Source organism: Talpa occidentalis, unplaced genomic scaffold, assembly GCF_014898055.3.
Source record: "Talpa occidentalis isolate TD23 unplaced genomic scaffold, MPIMG_talOcc4v2.1 talOcc4.12, whole genome shotgun sequence".
NCBI lineage: Eukaryota > Metazoa > Chordata > Mammalia > Eulipotyphla > Talpidae > Talpa > Talpa occidentalis.
Window position 1 is genome coordinate 33393083 of NW_023601212.1, and position 18622 is coordinate 33411704.

General features: G+C 36.7%; 1 protein-coding gene across 1 annotated transcript in view; it reads left to right on the forward strand.

Annotated features, from left to right (window-relative positions):
* Positions 1 to 18622, forward strand: part of CWF19L2 (CWF19 like cell cycle control factor 2) — a 100899-nt gene that overhangs the window by 69880 nt on the left and 12397 nt on the right. The window contains exons 9-11 of the mRNA XM_037507909.2: positions 3980 to 4192; positions 7544 to 7660; positions 18194 to 18349. Coding sequence (XP_037363806.1) covers positions 3980 to 4192; positions 7544 to 7660; positions 18194 to 18349 — 486 coding nt within the window. The remainder of the gene's footprint in view (positions 1 to 3979; positions 4193 to 7543; positions 7661 to 18193; positions 18350 to 18622) is intronic.

Below are 18622 nucleotides of genomic sequence, written 5' to 3' on the forward strand. Positions count from 1 at the left end.
CCACTTTGAAAAATGATACCTTGTCATGTCTTTGGATTTTAAATAATCTTCAGTTAATTTAAGAAATGTATGTATACATTTTCCTTACTTTCTTCCTATAACAGATTATTGTGAATATTTTAACATCACAAGGCAGTCTGTGAATGGCAATTGGCAGTAGAAGGAACAGGATTTAAAAAGTCACTTCGAGCTAGGATGTCATGGTAGGCCAAGGAATAGAAGCACGGGAATCCCATTGCCATGATTTGTCATGGTTTTAAAATGTGGTATTTTGTATCTGTTCTCTTGATGCTAATGTAGATTGTAGGCTGGCTTCTCTATTTTTTGCTCTAAGGTTATATACTGATTACAGGGAGAAGATGCTACTGGAGCCCTACTTTTTTCTGTAATTCTAGTGTACTTGATAATCTAGTTTCAGACCAGAAGTATAATAAAAATGGCAAATTAGAGGTAGGAGCACAGACTACCACAAGGAGAAATGCTTATAGCAATATCTAAAAGTCTTGGAAGTTTTAGTTGATAGAGCTAGCATAGAAACGACCAGCCCTCTAGAGGGCCATTCCTGAACTATGAAACATTATAGTAATTTTCTCAATAATTATCATGTATTATCAGGAGAAAATTAAATTAATTTCCATATGTTTTGTTTTAAAAGGCAGAAAGGTTGATAATACTCTTTGGGAACATTTCCTTTCAAAATGTGTTCATTAAATATTTTTATATTTAAATGGTAAGCCCTTAAATATTTGGACATTTGTTCAGAAAGACTTATTCTACTAGTTAATAAAGTAATAATGGTTGTATTCTAAACATAAGTCATAGTTTGACATCTCCCACATTATTAACAGTTATCAGTCACTGTTTAATATAATCTTGACTGCTTTCTTATTTGCTCTGAACAATTCATCCAAGCAGTTTAGCTTTGACTGTGATAGAAGTCAAATACATGTAAGGATGTGTATTTCAAAGGAATGTTTAAAATAGAGGAATCTTTCATTTGCTTAATTAAATATATAAATTCAGATTTGACAGCATTGTTGGCAAGAGAAAGAAAAACTAATGGTAAAGGAGAGGAGGGAGGAATGTGGTGGTGTATCTGAGCAGAAGACCCAGGGGTTGGTCCAATGCACACCTGAGGAAGATGCTGTGAATCCACAAACAGGAGTGCATGTGCTCATCCCTGGCAGCAGAAGGGAAATACAAGCCACTTATTTGCTATGCACTTTGTGGGTCTGGCAATAATTCAAAGTATACCTGCTCCCCTATGTTTATTGCAGCACTATTTACAATAGGTAATATATGGAAACAACCCAAATGCCCAAAAATAGATGACTGGATCAAGAAGATGTGGTCTGTATACACAATGGAATACTATTCAACAATCAAAAAGATAAACTCATTTGCAGCAACATGAATAGGCTAGACGGCATTGTGCTTAGTGAAATAAGCCAGAAGGAAAAAGAAAAATATTGAATAGTTTCACTTATAGGAGGAATATAGGGGAACCAAGTAAGGGATTGGGGGGGGGAGAAATAATAATAAATAAATAAATGATTATCTGGCAACTATAAATCAGAGACATTCTGCAAGGAAGTGGAAGGTAGAGGAATCAAAACAGGGGAGAGAAGAGCACAAGGGACTATGGTATTGGTTCATGGGTGAATTGTTGGTGGGAAATTTACAGGGAATATACCTGAAAGGAGAAAGCATACAAACATACACTGTACAAAAATGAACAATGATGTAATTAATATATATATTATATATAGATTTAAAAAAACAATTTGTAGATTTGGGATTTGGTGGTAGAAAGATGAGGAAATTCTTATTTCAGATTTTCTCTTTAAAGTCTTATATGCATAAATAAATAATTTTTTAAATAAATGAACAAATGGAAAAACCAAAAAAAGAAAAAAAAATACACTGCTGAGGGGAGCAGCGGGCGAGACAGGAGAGGTCTGCACGCCATGTGGGTTGCTCCGAGGCCAGCGGAGGCTGCGGACAGCTTCACAGCGCTGCGCTCAACTGCCTGCACCACCAGGGAGGCCCCATATTATCTTTATATTCAAATATATTTTTCTCTCATTTCTTTCTATTTTAGTGGCACCTATTTTTTTTGTCAACCTAAACTACAAAAACTTCATTTATAATGATAGATTTTAATAATATGTTACGGAAAATGTTATGGAAACATTTTCTCACCAAAATGGCATTTTTCTGCCATAAATACAATTTGAAATAATTAAAAAAAAATAAAGTCATCTATTGAGAGCAAGAAGGGAAGGTGCTGGAGAGTGTGAGGTTTGATGGTGATCTGATATGGCCACCATGGAAAGCAGGTTTTCTAATGGTGTTGAAGAGCCAGTTCACTGGATGGGTTCATGCGTTTGCAAAATTTTAGGACTTTTCTATAATACAGCAATCAGGTCATAGGACCAAAGAAGACAGGTGTGTAACTTTATCTTTGGACTTTGTATCCTTTGTCAACAGTGCTTCTGAATGCAATTTGCAGCAACATGGATAGGGCTAGAAAGGATTATGTATTTTAAGTAGTTAGGCATGCTAAAGTTTCAGATTAGTCTAAGGGATTGTTACTGGATCTGGTATTTAGGAGCACTAAAGGAGTAGTTTTACTTAATATTACTTTTTGGCCATACAGTTGACATTTAAAATGTCTGAATTTCATGAACTGTTATATACTCTTTTTGAACAGTGGTTAATAATATTAAAACTAGTAATATTCTTGGAACATTCTTGAAAAACGGTTTTACAAGCAGAGGCCCTGAACAAAAGTAGCTCATTACTGTTCTTTGTAGGAGGGTGAATCTGTATCAGTTGGAGAAATAGAGACCCACATATGGTTTCTTATAGGGATTTGAACTTGTGTAATTGTGGTAACTGACTTGGTAGTTTATTTAAGACTGTATCAAATGTTGGAGATTTCAGTCAAGAGAGCAGGTACTTGGGAAGGAAAAATGAATGTAAAGATGGGGAGAACAAGGTGGAACCCACAAGCATGGGCTGAAGCCCTCGAGGTTGGACATTATCACATGTCAGTTATTGTTGCCTCTGACCTTGTGGTATGGATGTTCTATAGAGGTCAGAGCTAAAGAAACTGGGCCAGAAGTCAGAGAAGCTGAAGGAGGTTGGAGAGAATGGTGTAGCAGTTGCAGATCCATCCCACTTGCAGCCTTATATCAGGGGGTGAATGAGCAATAATGCAAACTCTAAAATGATTGATTTCTGATTCATTTCTCCTTCCCAAGACTCCCATCAGAATCTATCTCTTCTGTTCCCACCCTAAACACAAACACATAAATAAAAGGGAATTCTAGGAAATATGTATGAGACTCCTCAAACTGACGAATTGATCACAACACTTGTAAGATAGATGGCACTGTTAGCACTATTGTAAATGAGGAAATTAGACAGAGCCCAAGGTTAGGCAGGCATGGGTTAGCATCTTACTATGGACAGAGACATAAGTGTATAAAATTGTGTCTTGTGTCTGAAAAGTATCATCTTGACTACTGTTTATTGTGGGGGAGACATGGGGAAGGTACCTAGAGATAGAGTTGAAAAATGTTTTGTTTTTCTGTATAGGGTGTATGCTAACTTAAAATAAAAGTAGTTCATCTCTTAGAGGTTCATGTTCCTTATCTTTTAAATGGAAGTTATAATGATTCCTCACGCACAGGGAGTATAAAACAATCAAATCTCCATAGAATTTCGAGTACTTACTAGTCAGTGAACCTTACCTGTGATGATTATGATGATGATGATAATGACGACATCAATGATGATGACTACCATAGAGTGAGCCTTGGGGATAAACTCAAATTTTAAGTTTTCTTTTTCTCTTTTTAATGTAAGAGTTTTATCATAGAACTTACAAATAGGACATGGTAGTATGTGTCAGTACAATAAAATCTTAACCTCCACCTTTACCCTCCTACCCCCTGTTATTTTGATTTTTCAGTTTATGGGAAAAACAGATGGGGACTATTATACTCTGGATGACATGTTCATCTCCAAAGCAGCTGAGAAAGGACATTTTGGTGAAGAGGAAGCAAATCAGAGGAAAAAAGCTATTGCTGAACACCAGAGTCTCGCTGCACAAATGGAAAAATGTCTCTATTGTTTTGACAGCTCTCAATTTCCCAAGCACCTTATTGTTGCAATAGGTGTTAAGGTAAGAACCCTACCATTTTAAAAGGGAAAATACTCTTTTAATAGGGAAACAATAGGCATAGAACATTTATTGCCTTAAGGAGAAGACTTAGTGATAGATGTAGATTTGCTGCTTCTTATTCTTGTATAAGATTCTTAAGGAATCTGTCTAAGCTTAGTCTGTGTTTCAAATATATTTGTTTTCTAAGTTTCCATGATTTTACAGTCTTCAATAGTGTGAGACCAAATATTGAAATGACACGAAGTCCTCACATTTTGTGTGATTCTCCTTTTTAGAGCAGCTGTAGTGGGTGTGATGAAGGCCTGGGAGTTTGGAACCAGACACCCCACACTGAGATTCTGGCTCTGCCACTCAACCGCAGCGTGACCTCTTTTTCATGACTGCATTTGGTTCTCAGCATTAAAATCACCTCAGAGATACTGAATCTAATATAATTTCTTCCCCTTTCTCATAGAATTCATTTCGTTTTTCATGGACCATCTCATAATTTGAAAAAGTTCACTTGTGTTATTTTTTGTTTTATTGTTTAGTAAGTCTCTTCCTCTATAATCTGTAAGTTCCATGAGAACAGAGATAACTTCTGCCTCCCTTGTATCCCACACATATAGCTCATTTGTATACCATGTGTTTGTTTGTAGTACTTGCTTCCATGTCTTTGAATTAATATTCAGCAATTTGATTTCCATCTTAAATAAATAATTACTGTGTGCTTGATGTATGCCAAACTCAAATTAGTCACTAGAGAACAGCAGAGAATCAGAGAAACTTATGGAACTTGTATCCTCTTTCTAGTGAAATAGGATAGAACTGTATCATTTCCACTGATTTAAGAAATTGTTAAAATTTCTTTAAATTGTAATTGTTAAAAAGCAAATAAATAAAGGAAATGAGATAAATTGATAGGAAAGTATTTTTGGAGAAGTGATACAAAAGATTTTGTGAGGAGGTATATTAGTGAAGATATGAAAGATGGGAAGGAGCAAGCAACTAAATTAAAATATGAATGAATAATGTTTCAGGAAGGGGCTTCTATGAATACAAAGCTCTAAGAGGAAATGAACTTTTTTTTGTTCCTTTACGTGGAAAAGAAAGAGGCTAGTGGAGTGGGTTGAGTAAGAAAAGTGAAGGAAAGGATCTGAACAGAATGAATGCTACAGTCAGGAACTGATAATTTGAGGGCTACTCATAGTTATTTGATATGTTTGCTGTGTTCTCTCCTCTCCCCGCTTCCTGTTTTTTCCTCCCTCCTGTGTGTGCAGAAAAAGTCATTGGCTTCTCTTTTCCCTCAGTGGTGTCTTGAGGTCATTGAGACAGTATATCCGTTTGGATTTTGATTTCTTTTACTTTGTCTCCAAACCCTTCTTTTTCTTCTCTTTCTTTTCCTCCATGCTTTATCAAAAAGGTAAATGGAAAAAAAAAATTTTTAAAGGAAAAAGCCACTTTTAAACTAATTGTGTTAATTTTTCTAATTTTTTCTCAGACCTTTATATAAGACATTTTTGTATTTATGACATTATATATAAGTATTTCATTCCCTACATTTAAAAATAAAGTTAAGAATATCAGACAGAAAGTAGCACTAAGTCTTCCTACAGTGCCTTAGAAGTTTGGGGATTTTCAATGATCTCTTTTCTCCTAGTGCACAAGGAAGACAGGTTGGGTGCAGAGAAGCACAGAGTTATTATGTGTACCCACCTTTTGTTAACCTCCTATTTCAAATTCCACAGTGGGCATTTGTTACATGACTGGTCAGAAGAAACCGTTGATCAGTAAAGAGACATTTCCCTTTCTTCAAGGTGTTCTTACTCATATATTCCTTTTTACCTTTCTTCTCAATTTTTCTCCTGTAGGGAAAGTCACATTTTTTTGTTTGTCATTTCTGTTAAACACTTGTTTGCCTTCAACTTGCTGAGAGTTCATTGGTCACTTCTCTTTTGGACTAGTATTTCCATTCTATTATCATTTTAAAACTATTTGTAGCTCTCCTTTCTCCTTTACTATGTCATCTTTGCTCTAAACTCTACCATCCAGCTTTAGCCTTTAATCTATGAATATTTTAATACAGAAATATTTGAAATAATTGATTAGAAGCAATTTTATCCACTTCCTACAATCACTGCCTGCGTATCCATCGTCTGTAGTTAATAGGTTATTTAACTAATCTGAATAAACAATAGCAAATTGTAGTTATTACCTGAGTTAATCATATGTGATTATTAGTTTCTGTGGGGACTTAGCCTTAAAGTGGAAATAATAGACAGTATTTCAATGTCTTAAATCCAACTGTGTGAATGAACCTATTACTGCCACTCAGCAGAGTTAGTCTAGTAAGTTTCTGGTCATCATCTATCCCTGCCTTCTCCTTCCTTTTCTTTAAATAAAAATCATCGCTACATCTCCTTGTCTTAACACTCCTTATTAAAAAAAAAAAAAAAAAAATGTTATTTTTTAGAACATCTTTAGACTTACGGAAAACTTGAGCAGATAGTACAGTTTCCTATACCCCACTCGTAGTTTTCTCTGGTGGTGTTACATTAGTGTAGTACATCTATTAACATGAAAGAATCAGTACTGAGAATGTTTTTAATTGTGAGTATAGTTGTGATTTTGCCATAAATTTAGATAAATATCCTTATCTATTCCTACTTTGGCCTCTAAGCAAAATTTTCTGTTTGCATTATTTGTTAAATGAACAAATACTTATGCACAAAATATTTCTAACTCAAACCAAATAGAAAATAAGATCAAGCTCTTTTATAGAATACCATTTATAGTCTTTAAGAAAACATGCTTACTCACTACCTGCATACTAGTTATATTTTTAAAAAGACTGTGTGTAATCGAAAAATAGCATCCGTTTGTACGTAATATATGTAGGTATACAAATAAAGCTTATTCAGAGCAGTAAAATACAGGTGATTGCCTTTTATCTCTTAATTTTCTTACCTAATGAGAGACTGAAGGCCTAATTAATAGGTATAAGTTAGATTTCTCTACCAGGGTGTGTGTCTTTTTATTTTTTAAAAAATTATATTATTTCAAAGCACATAGTTTCCTCAAGGATAAAGTGTCCTTGATTCCGCCCTACTCTAGGGTAAACTTAATTTTTGTTGTAGAACAGTTAAAATTGAGGCTTGTGCTCAATATTTCCAGTTTATTAAGAGTTATCCTTATGGCTTTCAAAATATTTTTAAAAAATTAAATATCTTTAAAAATATTACAGTAAAAAACACTGCTCATAACCAGCTGTGCCTTACTAATATTAGCCATGGGTCTCTATGAGGGGCTTTTTTTTGTTAGATCAGAATAAATGGCAAAAAACATTTCACCTTTGGATTTCTTCTCCCATAGGTTTATTTGTGTTTACCCAACTTCCGTTCTCTTACTGAAGGCCACTGCCTGATAGTCCCTTTGCAGCACCATCGAGCAGCTACCTTGTTGGATGAAGATATCTGGGAGGAAATTCAGGTTGGCACAATAATGCTCAAGAGCAGTTTTTGCAAACTATTATGATACCTTCCAACAGATTCTATACTTTCATCTAGTGATTTTGCTTTCTGTACTCAATCATTTGAATAAATTTCCAGATCTGAACATCATGTTTATTCCTTTTTAATTTTTTTTGTATTCCATGTTTTGAAAACTTTGCTAAGTTATTAACTGAGAAAGTAATAATTGTTTTTACCTAAAAATATCAGCATGGAATTTCTAATCTGTTCTTATGTGGAATATGAGATACTCATTCTTACCACAGTAAAATAATAAATCACAACCAAAAGGAGAGATGTTTCAGATAATAAAAAAATAAATTATGAAGTGAGATGTTTATATTTAGCAGTTACAATATTGTCCTATGTCTGCTGCTGTGATTTTATTACCATATTTTTTCCTTAACACTTTTCCCTTCATAACCTGGCCCTAGGATTGAGGGGTTTGTTTTTATGGCTGATTCTTAAGAGATAGAAAAGGACTACGTGGGTATAAGTGCTGCTCAATTACTTCAGGACCTCACTCATTGTGATCATAAGAGGAAGGAAGAAAACTTTTGTTTTTCTAATGCTGGACATTTATAGTGAGGTGTGATAGGGATGCTTAGTTAGAAAAAGTGAGACTTGTAAGACTTCAGTATACTGCTGTTTGCATCATGATGATAAAGATGCTTAAAAAAGGAGATATTTTGACTCCAATTACTAATATTCAATCTCTTACCTGTAATCTTTAAATTTATACTGTATAAGTTATAGTTCATGCAGATTATACTAATATACCTATGACTAAGGAAGGGTAAGAGTATATACAAGTCGATTTTGTGTGAAAATTTGGCTTTTTTTTTAGTAGTGGATGCCAGTACCAATAAAGTGGTAAGTGTGAAATTTGGTTTCAAAATTATTTTGAAACATTTCTGGAATGTCTTTTAAAATTTTTATATGTAAAACTGACTTAGAGCAAAATACAGTGCCAAAAAGATTTTAAGTAATATAGGGATCTAGTCTGTATCTTTTGTACTTTTATGAAAAATTAAGTATCTTTATGAAAAGCACTTAGGGGTATACCCTATGTTTATAGCAGCACTGTTTACAATAGCTAAGCTTTGGAAACAACCCAAATGCCCAAAAATAGATGACTGGATCAAGAAGATGTGGTACATATATACTATGGAATATTATTCAGCATTCAAAAAAGATAAACACATGCAATTTACAGCAACATGGATGGCGCTGGAAGGGATCATGCTCAGTGAAATAAGCCAAAAAGAAAAAGAAAAATACCAGATGGTCTCACTCATAGCAGGAATCTAGAAAACTTAAATAAGGGACCAGGAAAATGAATAACTATAAGAAAGTGAAAATCAAAATCAGCAAAAAACTATGAACCAGAGACACTTTTAGGGGGGCGGGGGCGGGAGGGGAGGGATTGGGGTCAGAATGGGGGGCTGCAATTGTATGGGGAATATAACAATAAAATTTATTATCTAATAAAAAAAAAAATAAATGTTAGCACGAAATATTAGCATCTTAAAAAAAAAAAAAGAAAAGCACTTAGGGGTATAAAGAAAAATTTATTTAATTCAACTGATATTGAGTACATGAATATAAAATAATTCAGGTATTGTGAAAAATAGAGATAAAATCTTTCTTTTTGCCTAAATATATGGTGTAACAGGTAATATTAACCAGAAGCATTATGGAAAATTGAGCGAGGGAAAAATATCATTCTTAGCCTGTGGCTGTAGTCCCAATTCCAGATGTAAATGTAAGAAATAATTAGGGAGACTTTTGGGAAATCTTGTTCCTCATACTTAGCACATCTAAAAACCTTGTATGTTAGATATGATTCAAGCATAAGGCAGCTGTGAAAGTTGGAGAAGAAATGGTAGACTGGCTAGGAGCCATAGGACCCAAGGAGTGACACAGTGGTGAGGTCTCTGAGTTTTCTTCTTGCCTTAACTATCCTAGACTTGGAACTGAAGAAACTCTTAACTTGCAAATATCAATGGGTGTAGACCAAAAAAACGACAACAGATAGCTGCTCTTCTGGGCAAAGAACCAGAAAGAAGCAGTCCTTCAAGACAGAAAATTTTTAGGCAGTAGCCACTCTTCTTTAACCCAAGGCAACAAAAACTATGACTCTACCCCCACCCATGCCTGCAAAGGCCAAATGGGAACTTAGCCCTCCTCTCTCAGCAGAGTGTATGTTACTAGGACCCCAACCCTAAGAGGAATGGTGCCAGAGAAGAGCAAGTTGAGAGTCAGTTTTCTCATCCAGGTCAGGCAGTCCTGAGCCTGGCCTGTGTCTGTGGGTGTCAGTGGAACCTCAAGGTGTGCGGTCAAGAGGCCTTTCTTCCTCTCCTAGCCAGGAAGGTGTCCATGGAGGCCAAGGGAGTCAAGCAAAGAAGGCTTATCCCCTATCCAGCAATAACAATTAGCCTCTCCCATTTTGGGGTGTAAAAGGCTTTGTGGGAAATTTGAACTTCTGTCTCTGTGTGCTAGTAACTTGACATGTCTCAGCCATGGTTTGATTGACTATCCAGGGAATTATGCTCAGTTTTAAGAAAACCAACCCAGAGTATTAAATGAGGCCGTTTATGTAACATTCTTGAAATGTCAAAATTAAAGAAATGGAGAACAACTTAGTGGTTGCCAAGGTTTAAGGAGTGGGGGGTGAGTGTGTTTATAAAAACTCAACAGCAGGGATTCTTATGTTGGAATTGCTCTGTATCTTAACTATATCAGTGTCATTATCCTATTGCAGTACTCTCTTACGGTTTTGTAAACTATCATTGAGGAAAATGGGTTAAGGGTACATGGGATCTCTCTGTACTTTTTCTACATGCAATCTATACCTCATAATAAAAAAGTTTAATTAGAAACTTATAAATCGGAGACCTCGGATCAATATGGTGGCGAGGAAACGCTGCGAGTAAGACCTCCCATAAAAAAAAAGTTAATAGGGAGGAAAAGCGGCAGGTCCCTGTGAGAACTGGGACACAGAAGATAAACGGGTGACTCTGACAAACTGCCCGAAGAAGAAAGTTGCCATAAAAGAGGACTAGAAGGGAGGAAAGCTCAGAACCCTGCTACCCTCCCCCACCCACAAAGTTGGCACTCTCCGACCAACAGAAAGGAGGAAAAAAAAACCAGAAAACTAAAACAACCAACAAGAACAAACTACGCATCAAGAACAAACTACGTGGGACTGTGAGTGGAAAGGAACTATTTCAGCCGCCATACCCTGTGAACTGGAACTGTGGAGAACGTGCAGAAATCGATGGGGAGGTGAGCAAACAGCTCCAAATGCCATTAGAGAAAAGCGAAGATTCCCAGGAGATCTACAAATAGCCCAAGTCCAGTCAGTAAGCTTGTGCGGAAAAGCAGCGACCTAGGCTTGTGGGGAGATGATCGGGAGCCCTCATTGAGGTGAATGTCTCTCACTGAGTAATCAGAAACCAGGCGCCTGGACATGGGAGCAGGGTGTAAAAGGTGACATTTCTACAGACACTGAACTGGGCCATAGTCTGCGTCCTGGACCTGAGGGCTTTGGAACTGAGACCCGGGGCATGAAATTCGGGTCATGGGATCCTCACAATGGTGGGGCACAGGGCAGACACAGCACCCCAACGCCATTAAGGTGCTCCACACCACCCCCACGCTATACCCCCAACCCATGAGGTAAAAAAAGTTCCCGAAGGACACTGGGAAAGATCTCTGGCGCCACCTAGCCGCCAGAAAAAAATCACCAACCCCCTATAGTTGGAAACCAGAGATCCCAAAAACACGCTTGGGCTTTGAGAGAGGGTGGGCCACGCAAACAGGGATAAGGAGGGAAATAAGGCATGGAGCAAGACCCCATCCTGGAACAGAGAGCCAGGCACAGGAACTGGGGCATGGGACGCGCCATAGCAGCGAGCACTGCACAGGGTGATAGCCAGCAATTTGGATCTGATAGCCCTGGAACTGAGACCTAGAGCGCAGAATTTGGGGCGTGGGATCCATACAGCTGTGGGCACACACCAGGTGAACACGGGGCAGACACAGCACCCAGCTTGAATAAGAGCCCCTGTGTTGAGGTGGTCCCCTCTGCCCCCCTCCACTACTCAGAGAACCACTGGGAAAAAGCACAGGTCAGCAAGTACGGGTCTTTGGCACCACCTCATGACCAGAACTAAATCACCAACTAGTTGATTCCCTGTTGGAACTGAGTAACTACAAAGGGAGGGAACTGTAAGGGACAGAGCCCAGCAATACAGCATCAACACCCTGGTGGAGTTTTGGCCTAGCAGTGCTGGTCTCAGTCTGGTAAACAGTTTCCGACACCCCTAAAGGAGCACTCCAAAAAGATGCCCTAAACACCAGTGGCAGAAGGTCCCAAAACATAGAACTAATTAGAAAGCAAACAACAGGGAGAAGAAAAAATATAAATAACCAAGCAAGCCAGCAGGAGGACACACCACAAAAAGAAATTCAGTCACCAGAGCTCAACAATGACATGGAAGAACTTCTTGGCCTATCAGATAGAGAATTAATAATCATCCTGATTAAAAAGCGAAAGAAAATGAAAAGGAAAAAAAAATGATTTGAGACAAATAATCACTGAACTGAAGAATGAAATTGAGACCTTAAGAAGGGAAAGAAAAGAAATGCAGGAGATAAAAAGATTACTAGAGGAGATAAAGAACTCTGGGAAAAGCAATAAAAACAGATCCATGAAATGGAAGAATAGGTCAGTACTATCGAAGATACAGAAATAAAAAGAGCCAAAAGAGAAAAGGAGAGAGAAGTGCAAATGAAGCAGTGCATGGAGACTCTAAGACAATTATCAGACTCCATGAAGACAGGAAATGTAAGAGTTATAGGCATTCCAGAAGGTGAGGAGAGAGACAAAGGAACTGAGAAATTATTCAAGGAGATAATTGAAGAAAACTTCCCAAGCATGAAAAAGGAAATGAATATAGACATACAAGAAGCAAGATGAACTCCCAATGAGCACAATGAAAAGAAAACTACAGCAAGACATATAACAGTAAAGCTTGCAAGAGTCCAAGACAAGGAAAAAATAATGAAAATAGCAAGAGGGAAGAAACAGATAACTTATAAAGGAAAACCAATCAGGTTAACTTCAGACTTCTCTGAAGAAACATTACGGGCAAGAAGAGAATGGAGTAATATATTCAGCAAACTTCAAGACAGCAAATGCCAACCAAGAATACTTTACCCCGCAAAGCTCTCCTTCCTCTACAAAGAAAAAATATGGACCTTCTTGACAAACAGAAACTCCAGAAATTCATTACAACTAAACCCCCACTCCAAAAAATTCTACAAGAAGTCCTAAAGCCAAAACCAACTGAGGAATGAACAAGAAGAACAGAATAAAGCAAGGAATAAAACTACAAAAAAGACAAACAAAATGGCAAATACAGATGCCAACATATCAGTATTAACTCTAAATGTAAATGGATTAAACTCATCAACAAAAAGACAGAGAGTAGCAGGCTGCATTAAAAAACAAAATCCATCCTTCTGCTGTCTCCAGGAAACACATTTAACCACAAAAGGTGAACACAGACTGAAAGTAAAAGGTTGGAAAACAATCCTACAAGCAAATGGACCAAAAAAGAAGTCAGGAACAGCCATACTTATATCAGATGAAACAGACTTCAAATTAAAAAAGGTAAAAAGAGACATAGGCGGGCACTCCATTATGATCAAGGGAAAAATACATCAGGAAGATAAAACACTCATCAACATATACTCACCAAATGAAGAGGCACCAAAATATATTAGACAATTATTATCAGCTCTGAAAACAGACATTAAAGAAAATACATATATAGTGGGAGACTTCAACACCCCACTCTCACCAATGGACAGATCAACAAGACAAAAAATAAACAAAGACACTAGAGCCCTAAATAACAACATAGAACTCATGGACTTAACAGACATCTGTAGGACACTGTACCCAAAAAAATCCGACTACACATTTTTCTCAAGAGCGCATGAATCATTCTCCAGAATCGATCACAAACTGCGCCACAAGACAAACATCAACAGATACATGAAGATCAATATCATTCCAACTATCTTCTCTGATCATAAAGGCATCAAGCTAGAAATAAATCATGAAAAGAAAACAAGGAACCCTCCCACTTCATGGAGATTGAAATCCACACTACTAGAAGACCACTGGACTAATGAGGACATCAAAGAAGAAATTTAAAAATACTTTGAGCTCAATGACAAAGAGGACACCACTTTCCAGAATGTATGGGATGCAGCAAAAGCAGTATAAGAGGAAAATATATAGCAATACAGGCTCACATCAACAAACAAGGAAGAACTCAAAGAAACAACGTAATCTCATATCTCAAAGAACTGGAAAAGAAAAACAAAAAACCCTAAAACCAGTAGAAAAAAGGAAATAATAAAAATCAAAGCAGAAATAAATGAATTAGAAATTAAAAAAACAATCCAAAAGATCAGTGAAACCAAAAGTTGGTTCTTTGAAAAAATAAACAAAATAGACAAATCTCTAGCAAGGCCCACAAAGAAAAAACGAGAGAATACTCATATAAATAGGGTTATAAACGAAAGAGGAGAAATCACAGCAGACTCAGTAGAAATCAAAAGAATAATCAGGGCCTCCTCTGGTGGCGCAGGGTTGAGCGCTGGGCTGCGAAGCTGTCCTCAGCCTCTGCAGCGCCAGTTCAATCCCCGGCCACTGGGTGAGGGTCCCACATGGCGCGCAGACCTCTCCTGCTGCCTGCTGCTCCCCTTGGCAGTGTGCTTCATCAGTCTGTCTTTTGTGCTCTCCGCTCTGGCTCTGGTGAATTCTCTCACCCTCCCACGCTTCTGACTGTACCCAGTGCTCGTATAAATAAATAAATAAATCTTTAAAAAAAAAAAAAGAATAATTAGAGATTACTGTGAGCACTTATACACAAGCAAATTCAACAACCTAGAAGAGATGGACAAATTCCTAGAACAATATAATCACCCAAAGCTGGACAAAGAAGAAATGGAACAACTAAACAGACCAATTATAAGCAGCGAAATTGAAGCAGTAATCAAAGCACTCCCCCAAAACAAAAGCCCAGGCCCAGATGGCTTCACAAATGAATTCTACCAAATGTTCAGCAGTGAATTAGTATCCTAATACTAATAGATTTCAATCTATTGAAATAGATTTCAATAATATATAGATTCAATCTCCTATCCTATACAAACTCTTTCAAAAAATTGAAAAAGAAGGAATACTACCAAATACGTTCTACAAAGCCAACATTACACTAATACCAAAACCCAATGAAGAAGGCACAAAAAAAGAAAATTACAGGACAATCTCCCTAATGAACACTGATGCAAAAATCCTCAACAAAATCTTTGCTAACAGAACCCAACAATGTATCCATAAGATAATTCACCACGACCAAGTAGGATTTATTCCAGGGACACCAGGATGGTTCAACATCCGAAAATCAATCAATGTAATGCAACACATCAACAAAAAGAAATATAAAAACCATGTGATAATATCAAGATGCTGGGAAAGCTTTCAACAAAGTACAACACCTATTTATGATAAAGGCCCTTGAAATTCTCTGGATACAAGGAACATACCTTAACATCATAAAGGCCATATATGACAAGCCCACAGCCAATTTCATTCTCCATGGTGAAAAGCTGAAAGCATTCCCTTTAAGATCTGGAAAAAGACAAGGATGTCTACTCTCACCACTGCTTTTCAACATAATACTGGAAGTCCTAGCCAAAGCAATAAGACAAGAGAAAGACATACAAGGAATCCAAATAGGCAAGGAAGAAGTCAAACTATCACTATTTGTGGACGATATGATAATATACATAGAGAACCCCAAAAACTCCACAGAAAAACTAATTCAACTAGTCAATCAGTTTAGTAAAGTGGCAGGATACAAAATCAACACACAAAAATCAGTAGCCTTCCTAAAAACAAACAATAAATCTGAAGAAGAAGAAATCAAGAAAACCATCCCTTTTATTATTGAAACAAAAAAATCAAATACTTGGGAATAAATCTAACAAAAGAAGTAAAGGACCTATACAAAGAAAAGTATAAAACACTGTTAAAGGAAATAGAAGTAGAAACAAAGAAATGGAAAGACATCCCCTGCTCATGGATTGGAAGAATTAACATGATCAAAATGGCCATCCTACCAAAAGAAATCTAGAGATTCAATGCTATTCCAATTAAAATTTCAATGTCATTCTTTAAAGAAATAGAAAAAGTATTGATGAAATTCATGTGGAGCCACCAAAAGCCCCAAATAGCCAAAACCCTCCTGAAAAAAAAAAGAAGGGAATGGAGGCATCACTAGCCCAGATTTCAAACTATTCTACAAAGCCATAATAATCAAAACTGCATGGTATTGGAACCAGAACAAACACACGGACCAATGGAACTGAATAGACATCGCAGAAATAAACCCACAGATTAATGGTCAACTAATATTTGACAAAGGAGCCAAGAATATGCACTGGAGCAAAGAAAGTTTGTTCAATAAATGGTGCTGGGAAAACTGGGTCACTACATGCAAAAGAATGAAACTTTGACTACTACCTCACACCTTGCACAAAAACCAACTCAAAATGGATTAAAGAACTAGACATAAGACCTGAAACCATAAAATATATAGAAGGAAATATAGGCGAAACACTACATGACATGCACCTCAAAGACATCTTTACAGACACATCACCCAAAGCAGTGATAGTGAAGACAAAGATCAACAGCTGGGACTACATCAAATTAAAGAGCTTCTGCACAGCAAAAGAGACAGTAACCAAAACAAAGAGAAACCCCACCAACTGGGAGAAAAGTTTTGCACCCAACCCTAATGATAAAGGACTGATCACAAAAATCTACAAAGAGCTGATGAGACTCAACAACAATAAAGAAAATAATCCAGTCAAAAAATGGGCAGAAGAGCTAAAAAGAAACTTCTCTGAAGAGGAAATGCAAATGGCCAACAGGCATATGAAAAAATGTTCAACATCACTTGTAATCAGGGAAATGCAAATCTAAACTGCAATGAGATACCATCTCACACCAGTGAGAATGGCACATATTAAAAAAACTAGCAACAACTAATGTTGGTGAGGATGTGGAGAAAAAAGGAACTCTCCTGCACTGCTGGTGGGCGTGCAAACTGGTCCACCCACTATGGAAAGCTGTGTGGAGATTCCTCAACCTACTAAAGATAGAGCTTCCATATGATCCAGCAATTCCACTCCTAGGTATTTACCCAAAGGACACAGAAACATTAATTCCGAAGAGCACCTGCACCCCTAGGTTTATAGCAGCACAATTTACAATAGCTAAGATTTGGAAACAACCCAAATGCCCAAAAGTAGATGACTGGATCAGGAAGATGTGGTACATATACACCATGGAATATTACTCAGCAATCAAAAAAGATAAACACATGCCATTTGCAGCAACACGGATGGCGCTGGAAGGGATCATGCTCAGCGAAATAAGCCAGAAAGAAAAAGAATAATACCGGATGGTCTCACTCATAGCAGGAATTTAGAAAACCTAAATAAGGGACCAGGAAAAAGAATAACTATAAGTTAGGCAACTATACTTGCAAAACACTGTGCAAGGACAAGTCTGAATTTAGAAGTCTTAGGCAGCTTGGAGGTCCACACAGTGATGTGGGGAGAGTGACTTCTGGCCTCAGCCTGCAGCCTGCTTGCCTGACTTCTAACCCCTGGCTTCATCCTGTATGACGGGATGTCCTGTGAGAGCATGGGGATATGCTCTACCGCATATGTCAGTCTAGCCACCCTTGGCAAACAAATGATCCTCAAGCCTCGGATGTAAAATAAATAAGAATAATGAAATAAATAAGGATTTTATAATAATGCTTAGCTATTTAGAAAAAGAGAATTCTTTTCAACTTTAAGTACATTTGACTTTCATACACTAGAAACTGACTGCATCTATGTGAAATAGCGAACTTCTTGAATATACAATGTTACAAGTTAAAGGCCAGCAGTACCCACAAGGGAACCAGCACATGAGATGCTGTGATAGTAAAAAATAACAATTAGAAGTGAATTCGTCCGCTCTATTACTGAATTTAAGGATGCCCACATACTTCGAGTACCTTTTTGTGACCTGTGGATACTCTTCTGTGATTTTATTGTCAATTCTCTCTATTTTAATACCAAAATTTGATTTTTACCTCTTTTCTGATTTTAGTTTACCAGAATCATGTACAGTATGTTTCAGTTTCTTAAAATAATATTGCTTAAGTATATGAACTTGTGGATTTAGAAAGTAAAGTAACTGTAAGGTAACATTTTAGTGTTCAGAAATTGTTTACTATTTGTCTTCTATTTTAAAGGGACTTACTGTGCTTTTATATATATATATATATATATTTTGGAACTCCTCTAAGTGCTTTACTTTGGATCTCCTCTAAATGCTTTATTTACCTAGCTCTTTTTCTTTCGTCAGATGTTCAGAAGATCTTTGGTAAAGATGTTTGAAGATAAAGAATTGGACTGTGTTTTTTTAGAAACTAACCTGAGCATGAAGAAACAGTATCATATGGTCTATGAATGCATTCCTCTCCCCAAGGAAGTGGGTGACATGGCTCCCATCTATTTTAAGGTATTTATAGTCTTTATATGCATACATATTTTTTTCTACAGTGCTGTTTTATGAGTACAACTCCCTTGTATTTTTTCTCCCACATATTTACAAAGAAACAAATTGAAGTACAAAAAAATTCTGCTGTAGCATAAAAAAAATTCTGCTGTAGCATAAAAAAAATACTTCTGTAGCATAAAATTTAGAATTTTGATCTTTAGAAAGCATGCATATTTATCAATATAGATAAACTGTCAAATGAGTATTTATAATTTCTATTTTTTTTCATTTCTC